The 19,374-nt window shown below is 47.5% G+C and overlaps 9 protein-coding genes across 9 annotated transcripts; 6 read left to right on the top strand and 3 right to left on the bottom strand.

The window, feature by feature from the left end:
• Positions 1–1,244: 1,244 nt before the first annotated feature.
• On the top strand, positions 1,245–2,630 carry FOBCDRAFT_240458 (uncharacterized protein; the record flags this gene model as incomplete). The annotated part of the gene is made up of 5 exons (XM_031185344.2): positions 1,245–1,572; positions 1,620–2,132; positions 2,182–2,316; positions 2,364–2,490; positions 2,546–2,630. 5 exons carry the CDS (start codon positions 1,245–1,247, stop codon positions 2,628–2,630), a joined length of 1,188 nt encoding a protein of 395 aa, XP_031040986.2.
• Positions 2,631–3,065: 435 nt separating this feature from the next.
• On the top strand, positions 3,066–4,510 carry FOBCDRAFT_261429 (uncharacterized protein; the record flags this gene model as incomplete). The annotated part of the gene is made up of 3 exons (XM_031185343.3): positions 3,066–3,153; positions 3,205–3,730; positions 3,781–4,510. The coding sequence occupies 3 exons, from the start codon at positions 3,066–3,068 to the stop codon at positions 4,412–4,414; spliced, it is 1,248 nt and encodes a 415-aa protein (XP_031040985.2). The 3' UTR covers positions 4,415–4,510.
• Positions 4,511–4,956: 446 nt separating this feature from the next.
• FOBCDRAFT_162381 (RmlC-like cupin domain-containing protein) lies at positions 4,957–6,837 on the top strand. The gene is made up of 5 exons (XM_031185341.3): positions 4,957–5,315; positions 5,362–5,448; positions 5,500–5,563; positions 5,613–6,370; positions 6,423–6,837. The coding sequence occupies exons 1-5, from the start codon at positions 5,019–5,021 to the stop codon at positions 6,642–6,644; spliced, it is 1,428 nt and encodes a 475-aa protein (XP_031040983.2). The 5' UTR covers positions 4,957–5,018; the 3' UTR covers positions 6,645–6,837.
• A 195-nt stretch (positions 6,838–7,032) lies between these two features.
• Positions 7,033–8,772, top strand: FOBCDRAFT_162379 (ergosterol biosynthesis ERG4/ERG24). Its single transcript, XM_031185340.3, has 3 exons — positions 7,033–7,185; positions 7,237–7,544; positions 7,599–8,772. Exons 1-3 carry the CDS (start codon positions 7,145–7,147, stop codon positions 8,693–8,695), a joined length of 1,446 nt encoding a protein of 481 aa, XP_031040982.3. The 5' UTR covers positions 7,033–7,144; the 3' UTR covers positions 8,696–8,772.
• Positions 8,773–9,235: 463 nt separating this feature from the next.
• On the top strand, positions 9,236–10,262 carry FOBCDRAFT_293980 (uncharacterized protein; the record flags this gene model as incomplete). Its single annotated transcript, XM_059611839.1, has 5 exons — positions 9,236–9,293; positions 9,339–9,439; positions 9,471–9,869; positions 9,902–10,165; positions 10,238–10,262. Exons 1-5 carry the CDS (start codon positions 9,264–9,266, stop codon positions 10,260–10,262), a joined length of 819 nt encoding a protein of 272 aa, XP_059467266.1. The 5' UTR covers positions 9,236–9,263.
• Positions 10,263–10,429: 167 nt separating this feature from the next.
• Positions 10,430–12,123, bottom strand: FOBCDRAFT_320088 (aldehyde dehydrogenase domain-containing protein). Its single transcript, XM_059612038.1, has 3 exons — positions 12,010–12,123; positions 11,892–11,961; positions 10,430–11,837 (listed from the first exon to the last, which is right to left on the bottom strand). Exons 1-3 carry the CDS (start codon positions 12,064–12,066, stop codon positions 10,489–10,491), a joined length of 1,476 nt encoding a protein of 491 aa, XP_059467265.1. The 5' UTR covers positions 12,067–12,123; the 3' UTR covers positions 10,430–10,488.
• Positions 12,124–12,421: 298 nt separating this feature from the next.
• On the bottom strand, positions 12,422–13,162 carry FOBCDRAFT_134944 (uncharacterized protein; the record flags this gene model as incomplete). The annotated part of the gene is made up of 1 exon (XM_059607927.1): positions 12,422–13,162. The coding sequence occupies one exon, from the start codon at positions 13,160–13,162 to the stop codon at positions 12,422–12,424; it is 741 nt and encodes a 246-aa protein (XP_059467264.1).
• Positions 13,163–14,052: 890 nt separating this feature from the next.
• Positions 14,053–14,985, top strand: FOBCDRAFT_274818 (uncharacterized protein; the record flags this gene model as incomplete). The annotated part of the gene is made up of 1 exon (XM_031185335.2): positions 14,053–14,985. The coding sequence occupies one exon, from the start codon at positions 14,053–14,055 to the stop codon at positions 14,983–14,985; it is 933 nt and encodes a 310-aa protein (XP_031040977.2).
• Positions 14,986–15,574: 589 nt separating this feature from the next.
• FOBCDRAFT_274817 (uncharacterized protein) lies at positions 15,575–16,911 on the bottom strand (the record flags this gene model as incomplete). The annotated part of the gene is made up of 6 exons (XM_031185334.2): positions 15,575–15,936; positions 15,986–16,156; positions 16,202–16,293; positions 16,343–16,545; positions 16,593–16,838; positions 16,885–16,911. 6 exons carry the CDS (start codon positions 16,909–16,911, stop codon positions 15,575–15,577), a joined length of 1,101 nt encoding a protein of 366 aa, XP_031040976.2.
• Between the last annotated feature and the right edge of the window lie 2,463 nt (positions 16,912–19,374).

Genomic DNA, 19,374 nt, shown 5'->3' with positions numbered 1-19,374 from the left:
TATACTAGCATAAACGAATGAATGAGTACAGTCCAAGGCAAACGAATGAAAGAGTGTCCGTAAAACAAAGGACCAATGTTGGAGGAGAGGCGCTGGGTTGCCTTTTCATGGAACAAACATACCGTGAGAATATACTCGTCATGGCTACAAAAGGTGGCAGTGGAGCTTAATCTATTGACCCTTGAAACATGTCAGCTTAATTAACTTACGTGAAACGTTGTGGAGCTGCTGATGCTCAGCCTTGTTGGGAGATTTGGACCGTGCATGATGAGAATGTAACGGGAAGGACTCGGTGAAATTGAGTTGGATTTGAAACCTGGTAAGGCAGAGCTGATCGTCGATATTACTGTTGCATTGAGTATTTTATCTCGGAGTTATGTTATGCTTATTGGGTGTCGTACGGCTTTGCTATTATGGAGATGGTGAGATGGAGTGCTAATGTCAATCCCTCGGAGAGCGCAATCCTTTGCCTATCACTTCCTACCCAGTCAATCTCTTTTATTCAAGTGATTCGTCTATCATGAATGGCGACGCCTATAACCCCCCTGTCTTGCGCAACCTTTTAGACTCTCTTCACAATCGGACTGATTTCTGTCATTTTCTAGCTATCTAGATGGTGTCAGATAACCGTAAATCCTTCGTTCACAGTGGCGTAGTCTAAAAAAACGATGAATTTCTCTCATCTCTTAATATGCGAAAATATCTGCCGACAATTGCCTTGTGAGGCACAGCCCAAGGATCGGCAATAAGCGAAATGCACAACGGCACAGAATGTGGGGAGTCTTATTCTCCGTCCACCGATAGTTGGTTCATCAACAATACTACTGTGGAGTTTCATATCAAATTCAAGAAGACAATCGAGGCTGAGGCTGCATCAACTCACTATCCGGTCTGGCCGATACTCAATGGTCTGTTCTTTCTTAGTGATGCCTTTGAGACTCGTCCATCAGCGTAGGATCAAAGGATGAAACCCCCAGGGCTGATTTGTGGGGATGTCATCTTGGATAGTGGATGCTCAGCTTATGCCAATTTACTGCAGGGGCTACATGGATCGAGATAAACATTCAAGGATGAGACACTCTCTAACATTTCATTAAAATGTAATATACATACATACATTATCAAGCTCCATTCGTCTTTGCTTGTCTGTCCTCCAGTCATTCGCTCCTTTTCGCGTTCTACCCGAACGCAGCCACTCGTTTGAACAGTCACTCTTTACAGTACCGTGATTCTTTTTGCCCATAATGCGTTTGTCTAGCTTTTTGCTGGCCGCTGGTCTTTCCAGCTCTGCACTCGCTGTCGATGCATCGCTGGATCCTTGGGAGATTGACCCTAGCTGCAATGGCTTTGAGAACGACATCAAGGATGCTCTGACGCAGTCAATTGATCTTGCTGAGGCTGCTAGAACCAGTCTTGAGTTTCTTCTTGCAAAGATGCCGGACCGAAACTCTGATCCCGACGGTGCTGTCAAGTGGGCGAGGATTTCGTCGGCTGCTAATAGCATCTTTGGACTCATGCCCAATTACAAGGGCCATAATGCTGAGACACAGAAGTACATTGAGGATTTGAGAGGTTTGTTGAACTCTTCTCAAATAATGCAATTTGCTGACATTGAGAAGACATCTACGCCAAGACGGCCAACACTCTGCCCTCATCTCAGAACAACCCCGCCAAAGGCTTCAGCCCAATTCTCTCCCAGAAACCCAACGCCAAGCCCATGATTGTCTGCGGCGACGCTGTCTTTAAGTGGTACGACGTCGATGACGAGCCCGAGCCTGGTGTAGGCAAGGTCAGAGACCAGCCAGCTGTAAGCGGCTACATCCAGAACGGCGGTACAATCGCTGGTGCCTTTTATCACGCCAACCGTTGGGACTTTAGAAAGACCAAGGCAGCTTCCGTTGGACACTGCATTGGCAACCGAGAGGCTCTTATCTCGTCGAGAGATGATCTCTTGATTATCTGTCCCAAGATGACGTCTGATGCTGGAAAGGCGCGCATTACGCCTCGACAGTATAAGACTTCTGCTGCGCAGGGTGATCATATCATGACGAACTGGGTGTCTAACCCCACTCAGCTTTACCACGAGCTCATGCATTGGTTCGGTGGTGTTCAGGGCAACAACCTGAAACACAGTGAGTTACGCGACATATTCTATCTTCTGCCTAGCCTAACTTTGTGTAGTCATCCAGGATCAGGTCGCCGTTAACGAGAAGGGTTACTTGAGATACAAGGACAAGAACAACCAGGTCGAATATTACACCCGACCTCCTTCGGACCAAGAACTTGCTCAGAAGCAGCAAAGAAAGCAGGGAGCTTGTAAGTTAACCGAAGATGACTGGGAGAAACATGCTGATTATTTCTAGATGGCCTTCGTTGGATCATGAACTTGGCGCGCACTTATAAGGACAAGAATGGCAATACGAGCCAGTGGTCTGGTCCCAAGCTGGCCACCAAGAACGCTGACTCGTTGGCACTCTTTTCCTTCATGATGTAAGTCAATCACCCGATGTGACAATCATTCCCGTTTCTAATGGAGATTTTTTAGGTACCTGGATCAATTTGACTGGTCCAAAAACGGTGTTGCTGAAGACTTTACACGCCTCAAAAACAAGTTGGGGCTGAAGCCTTAATCATTGCCACGTGTTGAGACAAGTTGGAGAATATGATGTATCGCGTAAATAGTAATGCAAGAGAACATGCACTCTTGGAAGTTCAACATTGTCACTTTTTGAATGTATTTATCTTGTAGAACGTTGAGCAATTCGGAGTGCACGACAGTGAGGATAAACATCAACCCGATTGCGTTGCGCTAGCTGGTTGAGGTACATACCCTACCTTGCGGTAGATTAGATGGCCAACAGAAACCACAGGAAATTAGCATAACAGAATAAAGTAATCTTATGCAAATTAACTAATTCAACTCTTCGCACGATAATCAGGTGGATTCTCCCTCTTGTTGTGATGGAATCCGAAAGAATGACCGTTGTCCTTCACGTGACCGCAAGCTAATTAATCTCATTCACATACCTGAGGCTCTCATTCAGCCTCTAACATCTCGCCTAAACATGGCGCCTTCAAGTCCAATACCGTCACCTGTCGATTTCCCATCGCCAGACTTTTCCTTCAGTGGAGGCTACTCACCAGGCTCACAATGTATTCCCCCTATTACTTGGGTATTTGCGGCGTATGCTAATATTTGAGCAGCGCCTGGTCCAGCTCATTCACCAGACTTTGGACCTGATCGCGACTGGCGAGACTGTAGACATTTGATCCCAAAGCTACCGTCTACACGGCCTCGTGCACTTACACCGCCGGGCTTCAGTGATGATGATGACGATAAGAGTCTGCAGCGACCGGCTGCAGCCTTTCAACAATCTCTCTGGTTCAAGGTCCCCGCTAACCTAAGACGCGATATCCTTCGGCTGGCGTTTGGAGATAGACGTCTTCATATGCATCTCGCTTTTGATCCTTCTGTTCGTAACCCAGACGATCCATATTCCCTTGAACTGGATGAACCAGACGATCCTGGCCTAGGGGATCCACAGAGAAAACTCTGGTCATGGAATGGATGCATCTGCGCTCGAAAGTATGATCCAGATCTGGGACCCATGACGCGCGGTGGCCTCAACCCAGGTCCCTGGATTGATCGCTGCTGTGATCCGATCAATGTCCCGAAGCCACCGCCTGAAAGTATCGGCATCATGGGCTGGCTGCAGTCCTGTCGGCAAAAGTATGTCAGCATTCTCTATCTATCAATAAGCTTCACTAACAGTGTCACAGCTACGCCGAGACTATTGATGTTCTATACTCTACAAACACCATCATTCTCTCCAGTGAAGCAACAATCACTGAACTCCCATCGCTCATAACCCACCACCATCTCACCAAGATCACCTCCCTCGAGATCCAAGCCCCCATTACCAAAGACAATGTCCTCGGGGATATCACCAGCCTCATTCTTCCTGACCCCCATTCTCCCCGGTTCCCAAACCTCAAGCGCCTCTACATCTCAATGGAATGGAGCGGCGTGGATACCCGCGATCCAGATCCAGATGAACTGATCGCGTTATTCGACACCCTGGCGAGAACAATCAAAGAGTGCGCTTTCGCCATCCCCATGGAGTGGTTTTCGCGCATGTCCTGGGGTCAGATTCGAAGCGCAACTACAGGCAAACAGATCACCTACAGTCAGTTATGGCGTACGCTCGGCAATACCGACGAAGACAAAGATGCGCATGAGGGCGGGTTTGATGTCATACAGCTACCTTATGTAGACAGCTACCCGAAGCCTCCGTATCACTTGCAGAGTCCCGGTGCTGGGTATTGGATCCTGGAGGCGAGTGAGATGTCGATGAGTATGAATTATGATTTTCTGACTGGGCAATACAATGATGACTACAGCGACTTCAGATAAAGCCTCTTTGTGCATAGAGAAGGGATCTACAGTCATCTGGCACTCAAATAACAGACACTATTATTAAAGCCGTCCTCTGAAAGTGATGTATTAACATTCTTTAATCCCGGTCGTGAATCCTAGAGGCGAGTGAACAGTCGTTGAGTGAGGTTCACAATGATCTGCATCGGCGGTATGCTTCCGACTAGAAGCAGTCACTTGATGTACAAGAAGAGTGGCTGGGCGTCAGCTGACATCAAAACAACGCAAATTATTATTAAAGCCATCCTATTCATCCTATGAAAGTGATGTATCAATATTCTGTATTTCCGGTACACCCTCAAACTTGAGCGTCTCTATATCCGACGTCTCCACTTGCAACCATAAAGTTCCCTTGGTTCCGTCTGACTGATCGAATGGTAAGCATAGATTACGTAGATCGTGGATCCCAAATTCCCACTATTTCCTGGCTTTGAACCTAACACTAGCCTCGGGCCAACTGCCGCCGATGGGGTAGCCAAGGAGCGGGGTGAATGCACCTTATCAAGTGATTTATATAAAAACAAGCTCAACCGTTTCCCGCCATTCCCGGATCTTGCTTCACTTTTCTTAGCATCTCTTCATCATGGCGCCATCAGAGGATTATCAAAACATCTTTCACTGGGCTGAGACCCAGAAGGATGGAAGTATTCCCTCCTTTGCGCTTCGAAAGAATGATCCGTATACGTACCTCTCTGGTTTCAATAACCATCATGAATCAGAGGCTATTCCTGGAACTATTCCGCAGGGACAGAATAGTCCGAGATGTGTTAGGTTCGGTCTGTATGCTGAACAGATGACGACGTCGTTTGGTGCTTCTCGGCAGGCTAATAAGAATTCGTGGCTGTACCGAGCGAGACCTGCTGTTGCTCACCAGGGATTTGTAAGTTTTGACGCCTTTGGGGAACTATTATTGCTGACTTGGGTAGACGGATATGCCCAAGGTTGAAGGGACAGAGAGCTGCTTTCTGCCTCTTAACCCTGCAGTCAGAATCTCACCAACACAGCTAGCCTGGGTAAGTAAACCAACATCCCAACTCTTCATCACCATCAACTAACCCTCCAAGCTCCCCTTCGACATTTCCGAAGGCACCGACTTCATCTCTGGCCTCCGCACCATCGCCGGCTCAGGTACTCCCCCCACCCCTCCCTCTCACCCACCACCTCTGACAAACTCCAGGCGACCCTACCCTCCGCGAAGGCCTCGCAACACACATCTTCTCCGCCACAAAGAGCATGGAGAAGCGCGCGTTTGTGAACTCAGACGGAGACTTTCTCATCATCGCGCAACAAGGCAATCTCGACATCCAAACTGAATTCGGCAGTCTTTACGTCCAACCTGGCGAGATCTGCGTTATTCAGCGCGGTCAACGCTTCAAGGTCGCTGTTGAGGGTCCGACTAGGGGTTATATCCTTGAGGTCTGGGGCTCGCACTTTGAACTTCCTGAGCTTGGACCGCTGGGATCAAATGGTCTTGCTAACGCGAGAGACTTTTTGTACCCCAAGGCGAACTACACGGTTACGCGTGATGATCCGTGGGAGATCGTGTATAAACTTGGCGGGCGCTTCTTTAAGAGCACGCAGAACCACTGCCCCTTTGACGTTGTCGCTTGGCATGGTAACTATGCGCCTTACAAGTATGATCTTACCAAGTTTATCAATGTCGGATCTATCTCTGTTGATCACATTGACCCGTCGATCTTTTGCGTTTTGACGGCGGCTTCACGAGATGCGAATGCTCCGTTGGCGGACTTTCTCATCTTTTCTCCCCGCTGGGATGTCGCGTCGCATACGTACCGACCACCTTATTATCATCGCAATGCAGCTTCTGAGCTGATGGGGCTTATCTATGGAGAGTATGCGGGACGATCTGATGAGTTTCAGCCAGGTGGTGTTTCGTTTGAGTGCGGCTGGGTTCCTCACGGTGTAGCCTACGAAGTAAGTCCCTGGTCATCACCCATTATCACGATCATGTGCTAATAGAACGTAGGAATTCAAGGCAGCGTCAGCTCAACCCCCGCCGCAGATGCAAATCTCCAAAGGCGCAGTGGCATTCATGTTTGAGAGCTGCAGACAACTGACCATCACCGACTGGGCGTGGAACAGCGATAAGAAGCACGAGCACGAGCCCAAGATGTGGGATAACTTGGTTGATAACTTTTCCGAGCACCTTGATGAGATTAATGAGATCTTGGGGAAGAAGACCCTGTAAAGTCGTGGGGGAGCAAATGGTACGGTAGAAAGTCAATTGCAAATGGAATGTTTTGATTGGGTTCGGCAATTTTTTAAGGCATGAAATTGATCCACTGTTTTTTGGGGGTATTTTTAGCGGCTAAAATGCTCAAGGCTTCCTCGGCTTCCGAGGTTGACAATATTATCAGATTGTTAGTGTAGGTTTATAGTGAGATGTGTCCATGTTATTTTGATCTTTGTGTCGGGTCCGTATTCGTATGGGAAGACTAATTGTGCTCCACTAAGCAGCTTCATCATCCAATCATAGGTGACTTGTTTCGGGTATCTTTAATCGCTGTGGGCCGGGTTGAGCTCTTCCGTTGACTTGAGAATGGGTCGATATCAATTGATGACATTTCTAGATCAATAAAAGCAACAACATTGTCACTCTCACTCATTCATCACGAACTCCAAGCCAACACTCTCACTAAACCTACTCACTCATTACGCTTGGCTGTCCCTCAACCTTCACCTCTCAAGATGAAGGCCCCAAAAACACCAGAATACGAATTTGGCGGCCCGTAAGCAAGCACCCTCCCTCACCCTCCCCCTTCATCACTAACTCTCAACAGCATCGGCGCCACAGGCATCGTCTTTGGTCTTCCAATTCTCATGCAACTCCTCTATCTCGGCTGCAACGATGTTTCAGGATGTCCCGCGCCGGCGCTTCTTGAACCTAAAACATTGACGTGGCAAAAGTTCAAGGAGCAAACGCCCTGGCCGAAAGAGGGCATCTGGGGATTCATGAGCTGGGAGGTCACGGGGTGGCTTCTTGCTTATTATTTTCTGAGTCTGTTGCTTTATCGTGTTTTGCCGGCGCAGGAGGTTTATGGGACGAAGTTGAGGGAGTCGGGCAAGGCTCTGAGGTATCGCTTTAATTGTACGTGTTCCCTTTGATCTCACCGCTTGGGTAGTGAAACTGACAGAATTGCAGCCTTTTCTTCAAGCGTTGTGCAATTGGTCGCCTGCGCTGTTGGGACTTACATCTACGGCGCCGAATTTCCTGTCTGGACCTTCATGACCACCAACTACCTCCAACTTCTCACCACAAGCACCGTCCTAACTTTCATCGTCTCACTTTACGTCTACATCGGCAGTTTCTCCGTCAAGAAGGGCAATCCCGAGCTGCGCGAGTTGGCAAGAGGTGGACACACTGGTCGCATCATCTACGACTTCTTTATCGGCCGTGAGCTCAACCCTCGCGTCACGCTTCCCATTTTCGGTGAGATTGACATCAAGTCTTGGTTGGAGATGCGCACTGCTCTTACAGGCTGGATCTTGTTCAACTGTGCGTTTATTGCGCAGCAGTATCGCAACTACGGCTATGTTTCTGATAGTATCTTGGTCATCGCTACGGTGCAAGCTTACTACGTGCTTGAGGGTCAGTACTCAGAGCTTGGACTCCTGGGTATGATGGACATCACCCAAGATGGTCTTGGATTCATGCTCACCTGGGGTAACATGGTCTGGGTCCCTTTCCTTTACTCGACTCAGTGCCGCTACCTCTCTGTCTATCCCGTTCATCTGGGACCTGTCGGTGTTTCCGCTATCGCCACTGTCTTTGCCATCGGGCTGTACATCTTCCGATCCTCCAACAACCAGAAGGCTCTCTTCCGCAAGGACCCCAATCACCCTGCTTTCGCAAACATGACCTTCATCCAGACCAAGCGCGGAACCAAGCTTTTGACCGGCGGATGGTGGGGAATGGCCCGTCACATCAACTACTTTGGCGACTGGCTTCAGTCTCTTCCTTTTTCGCTGCCGACCAAGTTCGCTGGTTACGTTATTCTGCCAGCTGGTAGTGCCGTGGCAGGAAACGAGGTTGTCAAGATGCTGGATGGTCGCTTGGTGACTCCGGATGGCGCTGCGCCTTGGGGTATGTTGTTTACGTACTTTTACTCAGCTTGGTTCGGGTTCCTGCTTATTCATCGGGAGAGAAGAGATGATGCTGCTTGCATTGAGAAGTATGGCAAGGATTGGGATGAGTATAAGAACAAGGTTAGATACAGGATCTTGCCTGGTGTATACTAAAGGGTATAACTATAACGCAATGAGAGGGAGTAGCTTCGACTAGCTGTATTAATACGAAATACCTAAATCGTCTGGTACATACATATTTGAGAGTATTTGACATTTAGTAAATCTCGCTGAGATCTCACAGGCTTTACCTTTGAATCAAGGAGAAAAAATTGGAAATGTGATAGAATAGATAAAAAGTCGGCGGAAGCTTAAAAAGAAACATTTTAAATATAAATTATTAGTAAAAGTAAAATTCAAATTCCTATCCCAGTTAATAAGCCTGATATTGACATTGCAAGTTACAAGTAGGATGAATTAGTCACAATTACATCTTCTATCAGGTCTCGTCCAGGGTATTCAAACGCGTCAATTTCGAATTCGCGTGTCAAGAGGAAAAATACCCCGCATGACGACACGCGTCGTGGATCAAGTGCCGAAAGACGTGTTAGTCAGCGATATTTTCTTATCTTATCAGTGATTTATCTTATCTTATTAACTTCTCAGGAGCTGAAGCCCGACAACGTTGCTCAATGCATATAAGACGTTGTCGTATGATCGACGACTTGAGGAGTCTGATCCTATGGAGATGATGGAGCGAGACAGGGCTTTGGTAAGTATTTCACCGCTTCAACTTGACCGAGACTAACGGACCTAGGCTTCAAGGAGTCTTTCCAAGCTGGAGATCTCGAGCCAGGGTACAACGCCAAATACAACCTTCTCCAAGAAATACTCCGCGCTATGCTCAAGACCCCTCACGTCGGTTCGACAGATTGGATCTTTTTCATAGCCGAGATTCTCTATTGCTTGACCTTCGCGGCGATTACGACGACTACGTCCAAGATCCGCGATATCCCTGGCCACACAGCTTCATCGTCCAAGACATTGTTCAAGCATTTGCTATGATAGCCATGTTCTTGCCAAACTCGAATGTCACAAAGCTAGTCACCATGTTTGTCAACTCAAGCCAGTGCGACGAGTTCAGAAAATCAGGAGTCTTTGATCCCAAGGAACGAAGCAAGGTGCGCCCTGATCGCCGAACCAGACCGAGTTATAAATTCCGCGATAAGGAGCTTTGGAAGGAGTGGAAGGAGTTTTACACAAGGGTTACAGACTATATCTGCTTAGCTGTAACGCTGATGAAAACTCAATTATCCATAGAGCCAACTAGTGAGAGGTTTAAATCAAGGTATTTAAAAGATCTCTCTTCTCTCTTTATAGTATATCTTGTCAAGGATTCATTTCACTCTGCCCTCACCTTAAAATGAAGTTCACTTATTACACCTTTCTTCCCATTGTCCTCCTCGCCACTTCCTTTCACGCAGGAGGGTGTGGCTCAAGGGCGAGGGTATACAAATTTCAGACTGATGCGCACTATAATGAAGGTTTACTCGATTGCCCCAACGGCTACGGCGACGTGGGATGTCCCTTTGGCACTGCAGCTCACGACGTACAACAACATCCCCCTGTCAATGATGGTGACCAGTGCGTGACTACAGTAAGAAATATCTGAAGAATTATTGAGTTTCTGAACTGCCTACTAATATGTGCTTATAGTACACATGTTGCCGTTAGGAAGTGAGGCCTGTTCGAAGGAGTCTTTGGGGTTAGTTGAGTCGCCATCAGCGTTGATGGAGGCCAACCTCAGCTCAAGGTTGGGGAATCAGCCCTCACTCAGCAGCAGTTCTGCCTAGAGTATCAAGGACTCAGCTGCAGAAATAGAAATGGAATTTATCGTTATAAAGTTTCGTCTCCGAGTTAGATGGTAGCCAAAGAATATATTGAACCGATTACCACCATTGCCCAAGTTATAATTTGGGTCCGCCCGCGTCCACCTTCATCATAACACTCTTGACCTCCAAGAAGTTATCCATACTATAAAGGTAACCTTCTCGACCTTGCCCAGAAGACTTATATCCTCCAAAAGGAAGATCCCTGGCAGTCGTGGGACTGGTGCAGTTGATACCGACGTAGCCCGAGTTGAGCTGTTGAGTAACCCTCATCGCTCGATCAATATTCTTGGTGTATACCGCAGCATAAAGGCCATACTCTGTATCGTTCGCCTTCTGGATAGCCTCTTCTTCCGTTTTAATGACGTTGATGTTCACAACAGGCCCAAAGATCTCCTCCTTCATGATCTTGGCATTCTCAGCCGTGTCCAGGAAGATCGTCGGTTCAATGAAGAAGCCTCCTGTCTTGTCATAGCTTCCCTTCCCGCCTTGAACAAGTTTTCCTGACTTCTTTCCCTCATCTATATAAGAGAGAACCGTTTCGTACTGAGTCTTGTCTGCTTGCGGACCATGATCGACGCCCTTTTGCGTTGGATCACCTGGTTTAGCAGCTGAAAGTGCCTTCTTACTAGCTTCAATGAACTTCTCAGCGATGGTGTCTTGCACGTAAACGCGAGAATTAGCCATGCAGACCTGTCCACTGTTCCACTGGATACTGTGCATAGTGTCTTTAGCAGCCTGTTCGATGTCTGCATCATCGAAAATAATAACAGGCGATTTACCACCGAGTTCAAGGATCACCTTCTTCAGGTTGGACTTGGCAGCTGCTTCCTGAATCGCCCGTCCAGTGCGTCCCGAGCCAGTAAATGAGATTGCGCGCACACCCATGTGTGACGAGAGGGCGGCTCCAGAGGGGTTGCCGTGGCCTGATATGACGTTGAAGACGCCAGGTGGAAAGCCCGCCTTGTGGATCAGCTCAGCGAACTTGGCTGCACCGAGAGGCGCTTTCTCGCTTGACTTGAGCACGACTGTATTTCCAGTGATGAGCGCAGGTGCAGTCTTCCCTGCAAAGAAGAGGAGAGCAGCATTCCAGGGGATAATAGCACCGACAACGCCAAATGGCTGACGTAGAGTCATGGTGACATAGCCTGGCGTGTTGAGACTTGCCTGGCCTTGGATGTGAGGCCAAGCTTCAGCGTAGTACTCATAGCTCCCAGCAGCGGCATATCCTTCAAAGAACTCGGGCAATGGACGACCCATTGACTTTGCCTCGAGTAAAGCCAGTTCGTCATTATGCTGTCTGATGAGGCCCGCGAGTCTCTTCATGTAGCCGCCGCGCTTGGCAGGATCTAAGGCAGACCATGCAGGAAAGGCGCGCTGTGCAGCTGCGACGGCGTTGTTGACATCGTCTCTTGTGGCTTCGGGGACTTGAAAAAGACAGTTTTAGCTGAGAATCAGAGCGGGGATTATGTGTGTTTTACCATTTGCGACTTTATCGCCTGTCGCTGGGTTGAAGAGGGGAAAAGTGCTACCATCAGAGGCGCCGATCAACTGATACAGTTAGTCAACAGTGAATGAGCGGGGAGTTGGGCTTAATACTTGACCGTCAATTAGCATCAGAGGCTTGATTGCCTCGTTTCCATTCGTCGAGCCCATTTCTGCAAGTTGAATGATGCGTATTTTGTATTTGTGTGGATTTGACTACCGAGAAATGTCTCAATTTATCAATGACGAGGTTGTTTCACATGACATCAACCACAAGCTTGTTAGGCAAAACATCCGAAAGGGTTTATGCGCCACCCCCGCAATATTTCAGGAGGGGAAAACAGCCGTGAAATACTGCAGCCGAGACGCGGCGCTATGAACGGCCCGAGAAGATCATCGTGATGGAGTGGATCTGAGGCACGACGGCAGAGTTCTGTTTGTTATGTATAAAATTAAGTCTTTAATCTCGATCTGAAGCCGTTGAACCTGTAGTTGTGGCAACTCTTATGCTTGTCGCCACTTAAAGTTACTCCACAGGAAGCCATTGACAAGCCAGTTCTTTGAACTGAGCAGGGAAATGGTTTTCCGGAACCTGGACACTTTCTCTTCCACTGAACCAAGAGTAAAATGCTCGAAGACTGACCAACTCGGGATCTGCCAAAAGGTCCAGAGAGTAGAGTTCTTTGGCAAAGTGCAGAGTTGAGTATAAAACGCAATCAGCAATAGTGACTTGCCCATCTCCGCCATTAAAGCGAGTATCCTCCTCATAGTATTTCTCCAGCAGTTTGAGATTCTTGGTGCAGTACTCAAGAGCAAGTTTCGACGTGACTGGATGCGTCTGCTCAAGCATGTTGAACAGCGCCGTACCCTTGTGGCACGCAAAGCCAAACTGACTGGTGACTTCATCAGCAAGACCGAGAACCTCTCTGACCCGTGCTTTTTCCTCCGCTGTCCGTCCAAGCATACTGCCACCGGCGCCTTTCGTGAGTTCAATTTGCCATGGCTGCTGTGGATGATCGCAGATGTCTTCAAAGTACTCGAGAATGGCGATTGACTGCTTGATGAACTTTCCATCTGGAAGACGCAAGATTGGCGCTGTTCCTTTGGGTTTTCCGGGAGCCGTTAAGCTATTGCTATTAGGGGAGACTGTTACTTCTGTAACTTTGATGAGTGGTGATTTGAGGAGGTTTTTCTCGGCGAGATAGATGAGGACGCGGCGGGGGTACATTCCCCATGAGAGGGAGAAGAGTTCAAGAGGGGTTGACATAGTGAGGGTAATTGATTGGGGTCTTGTTGATGGAATGAGTTGTGGCAATAAAGTTGATCATTGTTGACTCAAAAGGGACTTTTATACGTGTTTGGTGAGGGGACTTTGCGGATTGTTTAGTTGATGAGAAGTCTCCGATAGGTCGGCGAGTTTCTTATCGGGATCTTTAAAGTGACCGGTGGCTACTGACATGAATTTAGAGCAAGGGTACGGCTGAGACAGGGGCTAGTGAGGGAAACGAGGTGCTTGGAGAGCCAGGAGAAAGGCGTCAAGGGAGGGCTTTTGCCATTGATGGGAGATGTATCGACGAGGCGGCAAGATTGTCAACATGTTGAACCAAAAGCAGCCCAAAATATCAACAGGCTCATCAATAATCACCTTGCTTTAAGTTCCACTTTGGTACAGAGTCTGATGAAAACCTCTCGGGCAGATCTGACCTCAGACTCGTGGTCTCCAGGTTTTAGAGTCCTCTGTTGGGTTAATGCAAGATACCGCTCCCGAGAGACGCTTCCTTCGGAAATATCGGTGATGCTTCACATTGAGGCTTCAAAATTGTACGATGATAAGAGTCTACTTAGAGGTATCACCCTGAATGGTGATGTCAACATTCCCGATTTGTTGAGTGTGGAGTTAACGTTTCGTGTCTCCAGCCCCAGCACTGTAAACAAAGCAACTCAACATTTAGAGCAGGTAACGTAATTGAGTAGCCCATATGCCACGTTGAGAATAAGAAGAATTACACGTGCTTCTATCTCGAGTTTTTGTCTATAAATGCATCACTTCTTCCCTCATCTAGACACCTTTCGAAACACATCCCATCCTGCTCCTGTACCAGAGGGGGCATTCTACCCTTGCACAATCTTCATCCTCTCTCCCCATCATCTTCCAAAATGGCCTCTACATGCCTCTCCCGACTCCTCCTCATCTTCATGGTGGTGGGACTCGTCCAAGTTTTGGCCCAGCCTATCAATGTCGTTGAGAGATCACCATGCTATAAGTGGAAGGCCCAAGAGCACAAGACCGAGCGCAAGCACATACAGTACGGCAGCAAGGAGCCTACAGTCGTCCACAATAACATCACAGTAAATTTTCAAGATAAGGAGGGACCAAAGGACAAGAGTCACTCGAAAGGAAGTGAAAGCGAGACCACTAGAACCGAATATCCCAAGGAAGACTCATCAAAGCATTACAAGCACCTTTTTAATACCGACAAGTACAAGGATCCGGAAGACTCTACAGATAAGCACTCCAAACTTGACGGCAAGCATTACAGCATAAAGCCCGCCGAAGAGAAAGAAGCTCAGAAAAAGAAAAAGCCTTCGATCTGGCCATATTATGCAGAATTACTGCGAGACAAGACTGAAAACAAGAAACCGAAATCGGAGGCGCAAATGCGCAAGGACTCGGAAGACTACAAAGACAAGCACTATAAAACCGAAAAATACGAGGACTCAGAAGACTCCACAGATAAGCACTCTAAACTCGATGGCAAGTATTATAGCAGAAAGCCCGCCGAAGAGAAAGTTGCCCACGCAGATGAGAAATCCAACACCATGTCCGTGCCATCCCATCCTAGGGAAGTTCTATCGAAGCATGTCGAGCCCTCGAACCATATGGATTACAAGCAAAACATCTCTGACAACAAGAAGAGGATATTGACCCCTGGAATGAAGAAAATGTTGGTCCGTTTGCGCATGATTAAACAAGCTCAAAAAAAGAAAAAGCGCCCTCAGTTCTTGGATCCGAAATTCGTGCCAACCTATATATTCGATACGCCTAGAGACAAGGAACTGAAATCTAGATGGCTGAATGTAGGGAACTGACTCAATGCCAAGCGCTCGCCATCAGAGCAGAGCGTGCTCAGCCCATTCGGACGGCGAACAGCGACAAATTCGCTGTGACGAAAAACACCACCACCTTGAAACATTACGGGAACGGCACGTGGAGGACTTAAGGATCAAAGACAATAAGGGAGCTACAAGGTCTACGAGTTCCTCATCATCATACCTCGCACAAGCTCTCGAACCGACAAGGCTCTCAGTGGTGGGGATTACTCAGGTCTAGATGTCCCTCGACTCTAGCCTCAGTTGGTACTTGATCTTCAATAGCTGGCGCCACAGCATACCAATACGATCGGCTGTCTTTTAAAAATTCTTCTTTTCGGACATAAACTCTAGTGGCTTCATGGCCGGAAGCGTATTAGTGCCTATCATGAATTTGTGATATGTAATAATACTTTAGCAGTTTGTGAAGCTGAAAACAGTGACTTTTATTAAGTTCGTTAGAGTATGAGTTATAACAGACCATCCGAAAATGAATGAAAGTGTGAGTCCTGCTGAGAGGATGTGCCATACTTGGTGATAAGAAGTGCCCTCGTAAGCCGCTCTGATATACTATTCACCGATTTACATTTTACTCATCAGATGCCTCTCTTGCACGAGTACGCACTCGAGCCAATTCAATCTCAAAAGCCTTGTTCTTTGCATCCTCATGTGAATCTGAAGAGTCAGCGCAAGACTCCAAGTCAAAATCTCGTGATGAACGTGATGAGCGTCTAATAGGTCGACTAGGCGAAATACCCGATTGATCTTGCGCAAGTCTCGCTGCTTCAGGTTTCTGGATGGAGTCGGTGGTATAGCGACTACCTTGGCTCGTCCCCTTTCCTCGAATGCTGCTGAATGCGCGTGAGTTGGCAGCGAGGTTGAAGTATGGTCGCAATGAGGGGAGACAGGCGATGACTAGACCGAGATATAGATCCAAGGTATTCCAAAAGTCTACAACTATGTTAGCCTACTTTCGTGAGAGACTGGGTCAGAAACGTACGGGCTTCTACGATGGAGACCTTGCGGTTGGCTCCGGCGATAAACAGTTCATTAAAGCGAACGATACTGATGACCATGTTGATGATGCCGAGAAGGAAGGTCAAGTAAACACCAACTCGCAGCCATCCTTTGATCATGAGATCAGGTACGATCAGCCAGGGAAGAATAAAGACTGCCATAGTTAGTATTGATCGTATCATCAACAGAAATTGCTTACTGAATACATCGCCAGCAAAATGCAGAGCCCAAGAGGTCTTCAAGAACATACTTGCAGCATTATGCGGGCATTTATTGTCAGGTTCCAATGACCTACTGACGTTAGCAAATCGCATGCCATTCCATGTAGATGGTGACTAACCAAAACCGAGTGACCGGGATACAGACACAAAATGGAAGAACCATAGTGACGATATAAGAGAGTGCGACGTAAAGAGCAGTGGCCCAAAGAAACATTCTTCTCTTGTGCATATGAACAGGAATCACTTGGCGGTAGACAGCAAGCAGTGCAGCTTTGCAGAGATAAAACGCCGTAAAGAAAGGAAGAGCACAGATCCAAAGCAACTACACAAATGTTAGTCCACGTCATAAACCGTATAATTATTTCATACCTTGAGAATGAACTCTTTATCCTCGCGAGTTCCATCATAGTCCTTCAAAGTGCCGTCCACCCATGGCTCCATGACGCCCATGTGAACATACGTGACGCAGAACGATGCCACGGTGATACCAGCTGCCCATGCTAAAATCATCCATATGTCGCTGTCGATGAGTTTTCGTTTTTGGATGACGAGTCGGAGATAGATTCGGGCGATGATAACGACAGTCGATAAGGCTATGAGTGTCCATTCTGTGATCTGTACCCTGTTAGCTGACGGACGAGACTGTTATAATGATACTGACCAGGAGGGTTGACGGTCCTATCGCCATGGCTGCGGTTTGATTATGCCCACGAGCTTCGTAGATGAGAGCGTCGTCGTAGATAAGGTTGCTTGATACTGTACGTACGTACGAGTGACGCTATATGTAAGTCATGGAAGAAATAACCAGCAAACCCACGTCTCTACGAATGTGATGACACCCTCTCTAAATACCATCCTCGCTCTTTTCGTTCTTTAAGGGAGAAAAATAAAGTTTGCCTTCCGTTTTCATAAGCTATCCGGAATCTCTTAGCGGACGGGACGTGGCGCATTCCATATGCAGGGGCTGGAAGGGGATCTGAGCAACCACAAAACTAAAATAAATGGGTAGTGAGACCATAAAAGTCGAGCTTGTTGTTGGTGATGAGCAGTTGCTGGTATGTTGTGCAAAAGTCAGTTGGGTGTAGCGATTTGGTATTTGCGTAGATATGCTCGCTTATTTGGTGAGGTAGGTTGAGGTCAACACGTGGCAAAGCCATCATTGGGAAACGTATTTTTTTAGAGTGACGATGAGGTGAATTGGCGAAGTGTTTGCCAAGTTGATCAAACTAGAACGATATCGGAGCCTCGACTGAGATGGCTGCAATTTGAAGGTTAACGGTCTCTATCATAGACCTCCCTCACTGGAGGCAGTAAGTTTCTGAGGACACCACTAAGCCTAGCACCCATTCAAGCATTCGAATGTATGATTAGTCAATATCTCATTGTGCTTATGTAGATCCAACATCAAAGCCAGCTACTAGGGTGAGTGCACTCGCGACGCCAGCATCGTACAAAACCGTCATCTTGTACACTATATCCAGCATCTTGAGCTTTCATCGGATTACAATCCCTTAATAAACCACCAAATATCCGCATAATTCACCCAACAATCAGAAAACCTCGCTCTGGAAGCCAACAGCTACCAGCCTCCGGGAGTAAAGACCGTTGGTCCGAGGCATGCAGCAAGAACAAAGACGTTATTGTATGACCGTAGTATGCGTCATCTTGGAGCTTTGTTAACCAAGAACTCAACGGATCTACGGCAGCAGCGTTATAGACAATGGTGCTTTTGTCGAAGCCCAATGTAAGTGGCGCCGACGTGAATGTCGCTGATCTGCATGATGTCAAGCGACTCACTGATCGACCAACTCTATTCAAAAAGAGTTGCATTTCGCTAAGACCCCCAACGTGAAGCGTCGCCAATCTTTGGTTGTTTCATCGTTTTGATAGAAGCTCAATTGCATAACGGTGTCGCGGCGTTGCTTGACTGTGAACTCTTTCTTGAGGGGACCAAATACTACTGCCATTATGAGATCGACGGCTGGAGGTGCGCTATGTAACGTTTATATGAGCTCCTTAAAATTGTATAATGGAGCATTATGGAGTCGCATTGGCAATTCACGCGGTGAGCAGGCATACCTAAGATCGCCTGTACCTAGTTAAGTTTAGGGAGTAGCTTCGAGAGTAATACAACGTCGCGTAGAGGCCCTGGCCCCAGTAAATCCTTTGCGGAGAATATCGTGCAAGCGAATGTATAGTATACGACATATAGAATTGTATCATATCTAGGGTAGTAGATTAACCTAAAACATCACCAAAATGTTTCATGTAATGTTTTGGATCCGTGAAACCAAGAAATGTTTCAGTGGGGTACCATCAAATGATCTGAGTCGCTATGACCCTCTATCAGGGTATGTCTGGGCCAAATCCGAGTCACGAGAGGGCCAAAGCGCTGCCTTGATCAAATACCCGTTAGCGTGAACAATCGTTTTCCAAGCTAATTGGATTATTTACTACGTCAATGCCAAATGTCACGGTGGCGTACCCGCTCACCAAGACGGACTGACATCTCAGTGCCATATTGACGGGCCCAAATCATTAATGGACCAGGGTTCCCCAGTCAGGCCAAGATCACATGCTCACTCTGTGCAGCGGGATCATCGTTCGTCACCGGCCAGGTTACAGATCTACTTGAAACCAAAGACACGCCACGGAATTACGGATATCACGACATTCGATGTCGCTCGATTGTCAGGCAGGAATTAGTCAAAGCGGTGAGTCCAAAGCAAAAAAGCAAAATGAGATCTGATATGCAGGTCACTTCAACAAGGGTTAGACCACGGTATGGCTTGGCTTTCCAACCTGTTGGGCCTGTTGGCTGAGGGCAGGATGAACAGAGCAATATTACCAGTGGAGATTTCGACGATTGATCGACGAAACAAAAGACCGCACAGAGGTTTTCATCGTTACAAATCCCTCACAAACCTCCGTTTCTTAACCTCGGGATCTTCGGTAAGCCTGTCACTGTCAACCATTGAACCCCTGTTCCTATCAAAAAAATCCTTAGCTCTCCCCACTCCAACCACATGGCATATTGGGATCGGCAGTTATTTCAACCCAGCAAATCCAAGCCGCACTGACGCTCACGTCGCCCGCAAGCACAGAATCTCAGGTTGCGGCAGTTGACGCCTCGATCTGATTGGTGCAGGTC

This window comes from Fusarium oxysporum, chromosome V, assembly GCF_013085055.1.
Source record: "Fusarium oxysporum Fo47 chromosome V, complete sequence".
Lineage (NCBI taxonomy): Eukaryota > Fungi > Ascomycota > Sordariomycetes > Hypocreales > Nectriaceae > Fusarium > Fusarium oxysporum.
The sequence above is the reverse complement of the archived record's forward strand: the minus strand, read 5'-3'. Positions and strand labels throughout refer to the sequence as shown.

What these genes read in the sequence shown, in the direction of transcription:
- FOBCDRAFT_162381 (XM_031185341.3), top strand. Translation starts at nt 5,019, where the DNA reads ATGGCGCCATCAGAGGATTATCAAAACATCTTTCACTGGGCTGAGACC. An exon ending in CCGCACCATCGCCGGCTCAG is followed by an intron (nt 5,564 to 5,612) that starts GTACTCCCCCCA and finishes GACAAACTCCAG; the next exon opens with GCGACCCTACCCTCCGCGAA. An exon ending in CTCACGGTGTAGCCTACGAA is followed by an intron (nt 6,371 to 6,422) that starts GTAAGTCCCTGG and finishes AATAGAACGTAG; the next exon opens with GAATTCAAGGCAGCGTCAGC.
- FOBCDRAFT_162379 (XM_031185340.3), top strand. Translation starts at nt 7,145, where the DNA reads ATGAAGGCCCCAAAAACACCAGAATACGAATTTGGCGGCCC. An exon ending in GAATACGAATTTGGCGGCCC is followed by an intron (nt 7,186 to 7,236) that starts GTAAGCAAGCAC and finishes AACTCTCAACAG; the next exon opens with CATCGGCGCCACAGGCATCG. An exon ending in TCTGAGGTATCGCTTTAATT is followed by an intron (nt 7,545 to 7,598) that starts GTACGTGTTCCC and finishes ACAGAATTGCAG; the next exon opens with CCTTTTCTTCAAGCGTTGTG.
- FOBCDRAFT_320088 (XM_059612038.1), bottom strand. Translation starts at nt 12,066, where the DNA reads ATGGGCTCGACGAATGGAAACGAGGCAATCAAGCCTCTGATGCTAATT. An exon ending in TGATGCTAATTGACGGTCAA is followed by an intron (nt 11,962 to 12,009) that starts GTATTAAGCCCA and finishes TAACTGTATCAG; the next exon opens with TTGATCGGCGCCTCTGATGG. An exon ending in AGGCGATAAAGTCGCAAATG is followed by an intron (nt 11,838 to 11,891) that starts GTAAAACACACA and finishes GTCTTTTTCAAG; the next exon opens with TCCCCGAAGCCACAAGAGAC.